This window comes from Rhyacophila brunnea, unplaced genomic scaffold, assembly GCF_057557595.1.
Source record: "Rhyacophila brunnea isolate RB1 unplaced genomic scaffold, BYU_Rbru_1.0 scaffold_1, whole genome shotgun sequence".
NCBI classification, from domain to species: Eukaryota; Metazoa; Arthropoda; class Insecta; order Trichoptera; family Rhyacophilidae; genus Rhyacophila; species Rhyacophila brunnea.
The window spans coordinates 15,301,730-15,314,340 of NW_028232751.1; the positions used below are offsets into that span (position 1 = coordinate 15,301,730).

The 12,611-nt window shown below is 33.1% G+C and overlaps 1 protein-coding gene across 1 annotated transcript in view; it reads right to left on the reverse strand.

The window, feature by feature from the left end:
• The window catches only part of fw (CUB and Sushi multiple domains furrowed), a 266,332-nt gene that overhangs the window by 34,571 nt on the left and 219,150 nt on the right, over nt 1-12,611 (reverse strand). The window contains exons 6-9 of the mRNA XM_085941650.1: nt 6,448-6,611; nt 5,271-5,397; nt 3,837-3,986; nt 1,191-1,367 (exon numbers count right to left, since the gene is read on the reverse strand). Coding sequence (XP_085797776.1) covers nt 1,191-1,367; nt 3,837-3,986; nt 5,271-5,397; nt 6,448-6,611 — 618 coding nt within the window. The remainder of the gene's footprint in view (nt 1-1,190; nt 1,368-3,836; nt 3,987-5,270; nt 5,398-6,447; nt 6,612-12,611) is intronic.

The window sequence follows — 12,611 nt, forward strand, 5'->3', positions numbered from 1 at the left end:
CTCGTAACCTCAGCAAGTCTGCTGATTTGTACGAAATGAGGCAAGCTCCTTTCGCAGAGCCTAAAACATTCGCGCATAATATTGTTGTCACGACTGCGCACTTTGTCCAAAATCATTAATAATTAGATAATTAAAAAAATAATTTCAACGGCGTTTAATCGAATATTAATAAATAAGTAAGTATAGATTGTTTTTAAAAATAAAAATAAATTTTATCTAATGATTTTTGATGGGTATACATGTTTTGAAAAATACGTAATTTAAACACATCGCTCATTTTTATGTCGTCAATGAGTTTTTGAAGTTTCATTGAATTAGTGTGTCGTTATCATTTATTAGTGTGTGCCTATTCATTAGTAGTAAATATCGTACTATTCTCGTAAGTATACCTGACAAGTGTGCTCTTTTTATCATATCTCCACAGCCTACCTCTTTCCAAAAGTCACCCTTCGCCACTGATATTCATTGACTTAGAACATTTCGCACCTGCGACTGATTTTTTTTGTTTTGGCTAAATAAATTGGTTCAGAATTGATTTTTATATAAATGAAAGTGGTTAAAAAGTTTGTCAAATAGATTTTTTTAATATTTTGTATGAAACTTGACTTATGACCGGTGTAACAATGTATTGATCCAGGAATATCTGTATATGTGTGGCTACATTTCAAAATCAGCCAAGTCCACCTTTAGGTATTTTTACTTTTTTGTGAATTGCTGAAGAACTACTGCTTTCTAACATTTCTGCATTATCAAAATGTGGAATTTATTCATTTTAAATATTCTATATTCGAAATAATATAAAATTTCACCCTTGTGACTGTGTATTTGAGAAAACAAAAGGCTGTTTTTCTCCTATTCATCTATTATGGACTTGGCTGATTTTCGTATAAAGCTTGATTCGGTGTAACTACAATATCGTGAATGAACTATTTTTAAAAATGTGCAGGAGAGACAAATAACTTTGTTACTATCCGGGCATGCTTTCATGTATTCCATACAATATAATATGAAGTTACCTGTATTATAATAATGACTTCTTTCATTCATAGATCACCACGGAGAATAAAGCACTCAAGAGACTTACAAACTCAGGTTTAAACAATATGTCACTTGGTGATTTCTTGATACGACAATATTTTGGCGCACTAGGTACCATTTTTTTGGATTTTTAAGGAAAAGTGTGTAATTACATTTGCAAGATGGTGCAAATCCTGTCCAGAATCCATCTTCACCGCATGATCTGTGACCTTCTCCCAGCAGCATATGTCCCAGCGGACATTTATAATTGATCTGTGCTCCAACCGCATGATCCTTGCCAACGATCGTCGAGTTGAGTTGTTTGTCGGGACTGCCACATGTATTCGGAGCTGCAAGTTAGAATCGATTATGTTTCAAGAGTTCGCGCGTCTTACATATGCCATAGTTCTAATAGGGTTGTGAGTGTATTAGTCGCGCAAGATTAGTTCCATTAGCTATTGCTGTAAGATATAAAATATGATTACTCAAAAGCAGGATTTTTTCAATAACAGACAATGATATTAATATTGATACTATAATCAAGAACTGTAAAGGCGATAGAATCTCAGATATATTGGATGTGGCAAATGAACAAGAGAAAATGTACATAATATAATATTCAACCATTGGCACTGAATCGCAATTTTTGGCTAATATTGCTAAAAATTAATTCGATATAATATAATATGACGTATGCTGACATAATTTTATATATTGTTAAATTTACCCCATTATACCCCACGACGGCCGAGCAGCTAACGCGTCGGCTTATAATGTCGTGGGTCTCAGGTTCAAATCCTAGGTCTTTCAAATACATACATGTGTGTTTGGAGTCATGGACCCAATAGGTTGAGCAATTGGTTAACATCCATTTCTCATAAAAACGAGTATTTGTTACTACAAACATACATTCTGTGGAGGAGGGATATGATCATCTTAAGATCAGACATGGTCAAAAGCTATGGCAGAAAATAAACGTCCTGGCTCAAGAATCTCATAGACCAGTTTGAGCTCAGTATTCCATCCATATTTAGAGCAGCAAAAAAAATAACGGATATGGCACAGAAAGAAGAAGAAAAAGTGAAGTTAATTGAATCTTTACAATAAATTTTTCGTATCAAAACAGCCTATCAAACAGAATTATTTATTAGATTTAAATAATGCTGCAATATGATAAAAAAAAATTTGAAAGAGGGGCATTGTTTTGGGGTAAGTATGTAATAAATAATTATTAATTGTTGTGAGATAAATATTCAAAAAGTTACAATTAATGGGAGATTCTCATATAGATACACAGGTAGGTATGCGGAAATTTTATATAATTTATGATATGCTATATACGCTTTCACTGATTGCTATTAAAAGTGTATGTGCATATAGCGTTACATGTTTGAATAATAATCTGTTGAGGTAATACTGAAATAACAATAACACTGAAAATACATAATATGTGTATGGTGAAAAAATTCGCATAATTTAAATTTGTTCACTGAACCATAATGCAGCTAAAGGTGGCTATTGAAATCAAGTTTGATGAATATTCTTCTACCTGAAAAGGCCTTGAACTTTATTTACAACATTACAATATGTATGGTGTGTTAAATTTTTTATTGAAATCTTGTTTTGTGGAATAAATAGAAATAAAAAAATATTATCAATTGCCATATTACATATTACAAAGACAGCCTCATTCTCTGTCTTATTTCTCAAATGGAAAAAAGAGAAACAATAATTAATATAACAACACCTTTTGATAAATCCAGGACAGCTGGGAGATACGAGTTTATATAATAAAGCTCTACAAAAGATTTAAAAGTCACAGATAATTCTGATATATTCTACAACTATTAAAACTAAGACAAATAAGTTTAAAAAATTACATTAGGTAGAAATTAATGTTGTTGAATATGATTAAATCATGATTGTCAATGATTTGCAATATGTCAGACTACTCAGAATTGCTTTACACGGCCTACAGTAGATAATAATAATATACGTAATTTTTAATGAAAAATTCTGACAAAAAATAATTGTAATATTTTGTTAACTTAAATAATATCTACAGTAGGTCATCATCATTATATTTTTAGGTACTGCAATAATAACAATCGAGTATGTAGGTAGGTGGATATAGAAAGTGGAGATGCATACAACAAATATTTCAAAAACATGCGCAGCAGGATGGACAATCAATATAAGGCAAGGAAATCGCGCAATAACAGTAGATAATAATTACATTACAAAAACAAAGCATGATTCGATATTGATAAAATATTGTTAATGTTGATTTATGTGAACCTATTATGATGATATAATTATTAAGTTATCATTTGAGGATCCATTTCTACAAACCAGTAAGTCCACATAATAATTAGGTAAAAATCTAAATTATTCTGTAAGTACCAATAGAATTTTACAGTATATTGTATATTAGAATTTCATTATTCTGGCACCAGAATCAGTAATCCAACTTATGTGTAAATAACAGAAGAAAGTTTTTCAATATGAGTGTGATAAAATATTATTTTGGTAAACAATAGAAAAACATTATGTTTTGTTATTACCACAGAACAGATTAATAAATAGAATTCCGATGAGTAGGCTATATCTCAATACAGTACATTTTACGACTAATTAAAATTAACACACTGTCCTAATTATTTGAAAGTCCAATACTATGACTAAAAAGGAATCAAACGCTTGAAACACACAAAAATGTCATTTAGCAAAAATATTGAAATGTGGACATATCGGTATTTGTAAATAGACGCCTCATTTATCTGTTATATCATCAAGGTAGGACTATATGTCATACTCACAATGCTGGCATATCCAATGCAGATAATCGAGATTGCAGCCGACATCATTCCAGAACCACGAACGACCACCATCAAGTACAGCGCAGTTTTGTTCACCATTATAGTTGTTGGGCTGGTCTTTCCCCCAGGCAGGCTTCGAGACAGTTTCACCTAAAATTGATACAACAATGATTAAAATTATATTTTATTATTTCAGTTTAAGTCCATATTTAATAACTGTAATAATTACAATTCAAGTAGGTATAATCTACTTCGTCCATAAGACAATGTTCCAAACAAATTTGTCAACATTAATTAGGTACCTACCAACTTAGATTCGAACTTGTAAATGCTTTGCATGAAAAGTTGTGAGCATTTTATTCCTAACATGGTGTATAAATAACGTGACCATACATCCCGTTTTGAATGGGACCGTCCCGTTTTTATGTAGTCTATCCCGTTGTCCCCAAACACAGATTCGGGACGCCGAAATGTCCCGTTTTCAGAAAAATATCAACCTACGCTAAACGGCAACGATTCCAAAAAAAAAGCGCGAAAAATCAAAAAATCGATAGAAAAAACACAGTTGCAAGTCGCAGTTCTTAAAGCAATGTTACCAAAGTAAATTTCAATAAGCCCTACCAAGAATTTCATTCTTATTTGAAATCAAAACCAAATAGGTATACTTTCTTCTTCGGAAAAATATGACCACACAAATTATTTATTTTCACGTGTTTATTCCTGTTCTTTTCATTAATAAATAAAAATTATGCGCTTTCTTAAATACACGTACTATTACCTAAAAATTAGTGGATGTCCCGTTTTGAGGGAACAAATAAATGGTCACGTTATGTATAAACGATATGTTATTATTTTCATAACAATCTGTGAAATTTGAAAGTTTTGGCCTAACATGTCCTCCCTCAAACAGCAAAAACATTAATAAACATGAAGAAATGTCAATGTATTTTCTTGGAAGACCTCATTTATAGAATATTGAAAACAGTTATATAGAATTTACGATCACATATTTAACTTTGAAGTAGATTTATTTAACTCGGTAACCCATGCTCTTGTATCTGTTCAATTCTCAGCACCACAATATTCTCCCTCACATTACATTTTATTACTGAAAACACTGACATGTAGCAGAACACGTCAAAGGCATCAGAGTGAATTTTCATAATATATACATTATGCACCCTTGTTCCAAGGCTAGAATTCATTTTTTAACCATATACAATATACATGTTGTGTGACAATATTTAAGTGGACATGTTAGCAGAAAAAAATGATGTTGAATTTTTAATATTTCTAAGAGCTTTTACAAGCATTTACATGGCATTGATCTACGACGGAAACATGTCAACTAAAATGTTAATATGTTCAGTTTGAAAAGAAACAAAATGATATGAAATTAATTAACAGATTGGAGAATTTGAGATATAATATTACCATTCACCCATTTCCAAGTTCTGGCAGTCACTCCTGGATCTTTCTGAGCACCAATCCAAACTAATCGAGTCTTCAGTTCTGTTTTTCTTCTCTCAAGTTCTTGAAGTATAAAGCTGGAAGTGGCACCCTGGAAACATTGAGGAAAAGAAATTAAAAAAATAGCACGCAGTGTTACTTACCAACCGAAGGTAACTGTAGTACTCTGCGGTCTGCCGAGAGCGGGCAAGAAGATATTGTTGATTTGCAGTTACATTTCGCGAGCATAATACTACAAGGTTATAAGTGTTCGTCCTTGAGAAAATAAACCCAACAATGAAGTACTATTCTTAGCTGCCTCATTGTTACTTTTGTTTCGCCAAGGACAAACACTTAGAACCTTGTAGTTCTCCACTCGCGATTTTTCATTTAATATTATAACATGACTATTAATTGTAGCAATATCACAGTAGAAATGAAAATTCTTGCTGCATTTAATAACTTGTTTCTCGTAATTCAAAAGGATAACATGTTATATGACTATCCTGTATAGGGTTAGGTTAGGTTGGATAATCGGGACTATTTAGTACACACAACATAGCTTGTCACTTCACGAACACGAATATCATTATCGGTTTCCCTCCACGAATTGTTCAACATAAAATTAATGAACCTACAAAATAGGATAGGCACTATACTATTTGAAATCACCTAAAGTTTTTTTTATTGTTTATTGATATTTAATGACCATTCATTTCGGCATAAATGGTAGGTAGATGTGGTGTTGGCGCCGAATGCTTCGCATTTCTTGGAAATCAATTTCCAACATCAATTCAATCATCCAGAGACTGAAGATAAAGGAACGGCTCTCGACGATATATCTGAGAAGAATTCTGCAGTTTTTTGGACATATTGTCAGGCGCGGACTGGACAACCTGGAGAGACTGGTAGTTTTGGGTAGCCTCCAGGGAAGGCGAAACAGAGGAAAAGCGTCTGCGCGATGGAGCGACCAAGTGAAAGAGCTGAGAGAAGCGGAAGATCGAGAAGGATGGAAAGTCTTGGTCGCTCAAAGGACGGCGAAATTTAAATGTGGTCACGATCCTCAGCCATGAGTGCACGAACAAGAAGAAGAGATAGTAGGTAAGTGGTAAAACAGAAATTATAAAAGGAGTGAATAAATGAATGAATTATGAGTGCTTACCTGGAACCCATGTACCAAGTCTCCACCTTGCTTGATGCAGTGTTTTCTGGCCTCTTCGAAAGAGCCGCCTTTCGCTATGTTAAATTCATAACAAGTTCTCGAAAAGGCAGCAATTTGGATGTCTTCTGCAGCATCTGCAGGAACGCAGCGGTCATTGGAAAATTCTGTAAATAAAAAAATATTAATAATAAAAAAATAATTAAATCACATAGCATGAGAATTTTCTAGTGTAATTCGAGCACAGTAAGAATAAAGACTCCATGAAAAATGCGTTCTGAGATATTGTGTTAGATTGGTATGTACAATAAAATAAATAATATGGAATATATTATTACAATAAAATAATATATTTTCACATATATACGTGATATATTTTACATTACTGCCCCATATTATTTTTTTGATTTAATAGTCGTTATCGTTAATGTAATTATTGTAATATAACAATGTAACTGAATTAACAATAGGTATATTAATTTAATTTTTAAAAAATAACTTCCAAAAAAAGAGCCTGATCTGCGGTATTAAAAGTTCGTAGATTTGGGGTGCTCTACGCGAAAAAAAGTCCGAAAACTAAATCTTCTGTCCAACGGAGAAGGTGTTATCTATTTTCTATTTCTATTCTATTCTAATCTATTTTGATAGCATCAATACAAATTCTGAATGTGGTAATATTTCTGTTCTGACAAAACCCCGCGAACGTTTATAATTCGCGCCATTTTATTCAAAACGTCTCTAATAAATAATAAAGAATAACTTTACTTCAGTCTGCAACTGTGTGAAACGAAATCTCAGTTACATCATGGGATAAAAAAATATTACATCATGGGTCATTCGATTTTTTATTGTAGGTGTTGTGCAAACTGCTGTACGAAACGAAAATGAAATTGTAGGTTTTGAGCGATTTACTGTATTTTTCTCAACGATTAGATATTTATTTGAAACAGCTTCCGCCATTTTAGATTCAAAATTTGATAGAGTAACTAAGTAAGTATAAATACAGTTCTTTCCAAGAATAATAATCACCAGTGACGTCCCGTGGGGGTAGGCAGATTGAGCGTCGCTTGGGGGCGGCAGTTACTCGAAGGGCCGCAAATCAAGGAGAATCATTTGCAATGTATATAAATAGCTACCTAAACTTAGTAATAACGAAAATGTCTTTCCATTAAAAAATTCAGCTCACTGGTTTTGTCGGGTTCGCGATATCTAGTTTACTTCCGTTGCATTTCGACATCCTTGGTGACCAGAAACGACACGTACAGATTTGCGAATAATTTGTCAGACATTTTGTTAGTAATGTATCCATACAACACTTTTCTTAGATATTGAATTCATAAAAGGATGATAAAAATACTGTATAAAAATGAGGCGGCATTCTGGCGCTCCCTAGGGGCGGTATTTTATCTAAGGACGTCACTGATAATCACATATCTAGATTGATATTCATATTATATTCAAATTCTAAGTTGTTTTTTTTAATTGATCCTCAACCGTTGTAGGTATACGCCATTATACTAATTGACAGTTGACGTAGCTGATATTATGATCATATTTACGCAATTTAACGTCCATACTAATTAAATGATATATATTTATTTAAGAAAACAAAACGTTGTGGACATAACAAATCTAAATTCAGGACGTTCAGGACTTTCACGACATGAAATTTACGTTAAAACCAATTTTAATATTCTCTCACAAGAGAGTAGAATAAAATAATAAAAAAACATAAACAATAAATTGTATACAATAAAATAAAGTTTCAATAACAAAGAGCGTCTTTAGGGAGCGCATTTACTAGCCTTGCACCCCTCGCGAATGGTGCCTGATAGGCTCCACTCGAGGAAGTCATGGGCTGCGACTAGGGATTGCAAACCCGAATTAAAATGTCAATACCGGTTTTTCGGTATTTATTAATGAATTATGAATGTGTGTAATGAATGTATTTATTAATGAATTAATGAAAACACTAAAAAACAGAAGTACCTACTTATCAATAAATATACTTAGTTATTGAAATCTCTTGAAAAATATTTTGTAGCAAAACTTACTTACCTCCAAGTTAACATTTCGACGATTTTGACATTCAAAAAAATTAGTATTGTAAGGCGAATTTTACAAATAATTTCAGTAAATTGATAGTTTTAATTAAAGCCTTCAATTTAAATGCGAATAAGCCTTGCTGCATAATTATAGAATAATTGAATATTTGTCACGAATGTTTTCATTCATCGCGACAATTATATTATAAATATATTATTTGATCGATTTTGTTTTATTATTATTTTACCTTTGTTGGATTCAGTCAGGATTTTTATTTTAGCAGCACATAACTTACACGCAACAAAAACGAGCGTGTTTTCCATATACTTACCAAAAATTTCGGTATTTTGGATTTTTCAAGCCGGTGTTTGCTATTGATAAATACTGGATTACCGGTTTATAAATACCGGTATTGCAATCCCTAGCTGCGACCACATAGGTAATTGACAGGCGCATATAAATTTATATTCTTTAGGACGCCAGAATTGGAAACCATCCATCGTAATAGCAGGCAAAAATAATATGGTATTGTGGCATTATTAAGAACAAATTTACCAATACGACTAGTTGTCAAACTGAAATTTACTTATTTTAAAATGTGATACGTTACTTTTGTTTGGTAGGTATTATGTGAAAACTATTTTTTAAACATTTGAATAATTTGTATTGCAATGAATATTGACTAACGCAATGTGCTATCAATTCCCACCCTTCATTTTATTCACAATGAAAAGGATACAATATAGTCGGGTGCCGGACGAAATCCCGAAGGCCAGAATCCCGAAGGCCAAAATCCCGAATGCTGAAATCCCGAATGGCCAAAATCCCGAATGGCCAAAATCCCGAAGGCCGAAATCCCGAATGCCGAAATCCCGAATGATGAAATCCCGAATGGCCGGAATCCCGAAGGCCGATATCCCGAAAAATACAAACATCAATAATTGCGTAATCTTGAATTGCGCAATTTTTACAAGAGAGACAAAAAACTATTTTTTTGTGGAATAAATGGGTTTTTGTCTCTCCTACAAAAAATTGCGCAATCTTAACACTTATCTTGGATTGCGCAAATTTTACAAAAGACAAAAACCCATTTTCCACAAAAAATGGGTTTTTGTCTCTCTAGCAAAAATTGCACAATTATTGAAGTTTGTATTTGTTATTTTTCGGGATTTCGGCCTTCGAGATTCCGGCCATTCAGGATTTCAGCATTCGGGATTTCGGCATTCGGGATTTCGGCCTTCGGGATTTCGGCTTTCGGGATTTAGGCTTCGGGATTTCGGCCATTCGGGATTTCAGCATTCGGGATTTCGGCCTTCGGGATTCCGGCCTTCGGGATTTCGACCCAAACCCAATATAGTCAAATCAGTGCTAAGTTAGACGAGACAAATCACACCATCCGTAAACTGTATTAGGTAGTTATTAATTTTGAACATGAGATTTCTACAATTTTTAAAATACAATAATGGTTTCTATTTTTGAATACGTAAGATGGTCATTTTTTATATCTACCCCTTTGTAAGGCTTACAAACCGTTTGATATTTTTTATAACCCTTATCTCGAAGCGCTGGGGTGTGGAAATAAACATAACTTAGTGATACGAAGTAGGTACAGCATACGTGCACATTATTACAAATTTAGACAGGGTACGTAATAACACTTTTTTTTGTGCGTCGTTTTCTGTCGAAGGCTGGTAACTAAGTCGTAGTGAGAGCTGGAAATGGAACCGGAACCGAACCACGAAACCCTGAGACAGTGACGTCTCGTGGGGGTAGGCAGATTGAGCGTCGCTTGGGGGCGGCAGTTACTCGAAGGGCGGCAAATCGAAGAAAATCATTTGGAACATATATAAATAACTACCTAAACTTAGTAATAATGAAAATATCCATTAAAAAAATAGCTCACTGGTTTTGTAGGGGTCGTGATATCTAGTTTACTTGCGTTGCCCTTCGACGTCCTTGGTGACCAGAAACGACACGTGTAGATTTGCGAATATTTTGTTAGTAATGTATCCTTAGTCCTTGCAACACATTTTTTAGATATTGGACTCGTGCAAGGATGATAAAAAATGAGGCCCCTCTGAGGCGGACGAAACCGGTCCTAATTTATTGATTAAAAGTGGAATAAGTACTACAAAAAAAATCGTTTTATTAAATTAAACAGCAATTCAGTAAACATGACAAAAAATGCATTATTTTAAAAATAATGGTTTTGTGAAAAATTGTTTATAGATCTAATAAATAGTTGATGATTTAATTTAAAAATTGAAAATTTTTAAAACACTGGGTCATTATTTGACAGCTCGTTTAAAAATGAATAAACAGATTAATATCACCTATATTGTAATAATAACCGGTTTTAGCAAGAATCGTCAATGAGTAAACAATAAAAATATAATGAAATTGAAAATGTATTAAACAATTTGAACCCCGTAATTTTTAGGAATTCCGGTTCTGGTTCCAAAATAATGAAGGGGTTTTTAGGGCAGTGACGTCTCTAGATAAAATACCACATTTTCAACTGAAAATTACTGAAATTACTAAAATCTTAGTAAATCCACTGATACTGGATAAAAGGTTACATTATTTTACTACTTGTGAAATAATTATAACCAAGGCTCGCTTTGAAGGGCGCTATCTAATTTGCAAAAAGTAAAATCGTTCATTTTTATATATTTTTGTGAATCTATTGATTTTTGACAATTTCATCTGGCAACACTCCAAAACACTATACCGAAGACTAATTTTTGATATCCGATAATGTCGTCCCTTTTATACCCTTTATAAAAGACGAGTAACAGATTTTATAAAAATATAGGCTTATTTGAAAGACGTTATAAAATATATTTGACAAAGATCTTTAATAGTCTAATGCCGGCATAACACATGATATATCAGTTTTTTTCCGACCATGTCCGATCCTAATAGGATCAATTGGCCCCCACAGAGTAGAGGTTTGTATTAACAGATTTTGTTTTTTACGAGAAATGGATGTCAGCCATTTGCTCAACCTATTGGGTCCATACCCTGACTCACACACAAATTGAAAAACAATATGTGCACTTGCCAGACCCAGGATTCGAACCTGGTACCCACGGCGTGATAGTCCAAAACTTAAGCCGCGCGGCCGGAGTGGGTGTCATATATATCAGTACTTTAATTTATTGTAGCACCTACTTATTATGAATAATATACTTTTGTTCATAAATCAATGAATGTAAAATAAGCATTTGCGATTGGTTATCTTTCTGCATATTTATGAATTTCATAAATCTAGGACATCACTGTGAATGGAGTTGCGGAAGAAATAGACAGATTATTATTAAAGGGATTACAATCATTGGCAAATTAAAAAAAACACACACAACAAATCCGGCTCAAAAGAGAGTTATGTCAAAGCAAAAATAATCAGTGGAGTGCATTTTGTGAATATTTTTTTAATAATTTGCTTAAATCTAAATTACGAATTGAAATTTGAAAATCGTTCTGATTTGCATTTTAGATAATATAATATGTACGTAAATATGTACAGAATCATTAGTAAGTACCGCTGATGAATATTTTTGGCTAGTTATAGGATAGTGAGTGAAAAGAAAGAAATATCATTTCAATAGATTTGATAACTCCAATGACATTAATATGGACGAAGCATCTGGGAAAAAAATGACACTCACTTTTTTGTCGGGTCTGCCGAATGGCATAATCTGTTCTAACGCCATTACAATAAAGGTGATATTGCTATAAATTCCCGATGCTTTTTGTCGGGTCTGCCGAATGGTTCGGTTCGAACGGGTTCGCTCAAATGTCATTGGATAACTCCCATTAGCGGTAATGCAGTCTATTGACGATCAAAAAGTTCGTTGTGTAAAATTATCCGGATTTACCCATGCCAGTAGCGAAGGATAGAGGTAGGCTGTTAAGATACGCCATAAATAGTGCACATTAAACTTTAGTCATACGTATTTGTTTTTATTTAACTAAGACTACAATTTACAGATGGTGTTGGTTAGTTTTTAAAAATCAATTAAACCCTGCCTAAACCAAACCATAATAGTTTTGGTATACTTTGGGCGATTATCATAATATTATACATCATATTACCTACTATTATACATACGATTATA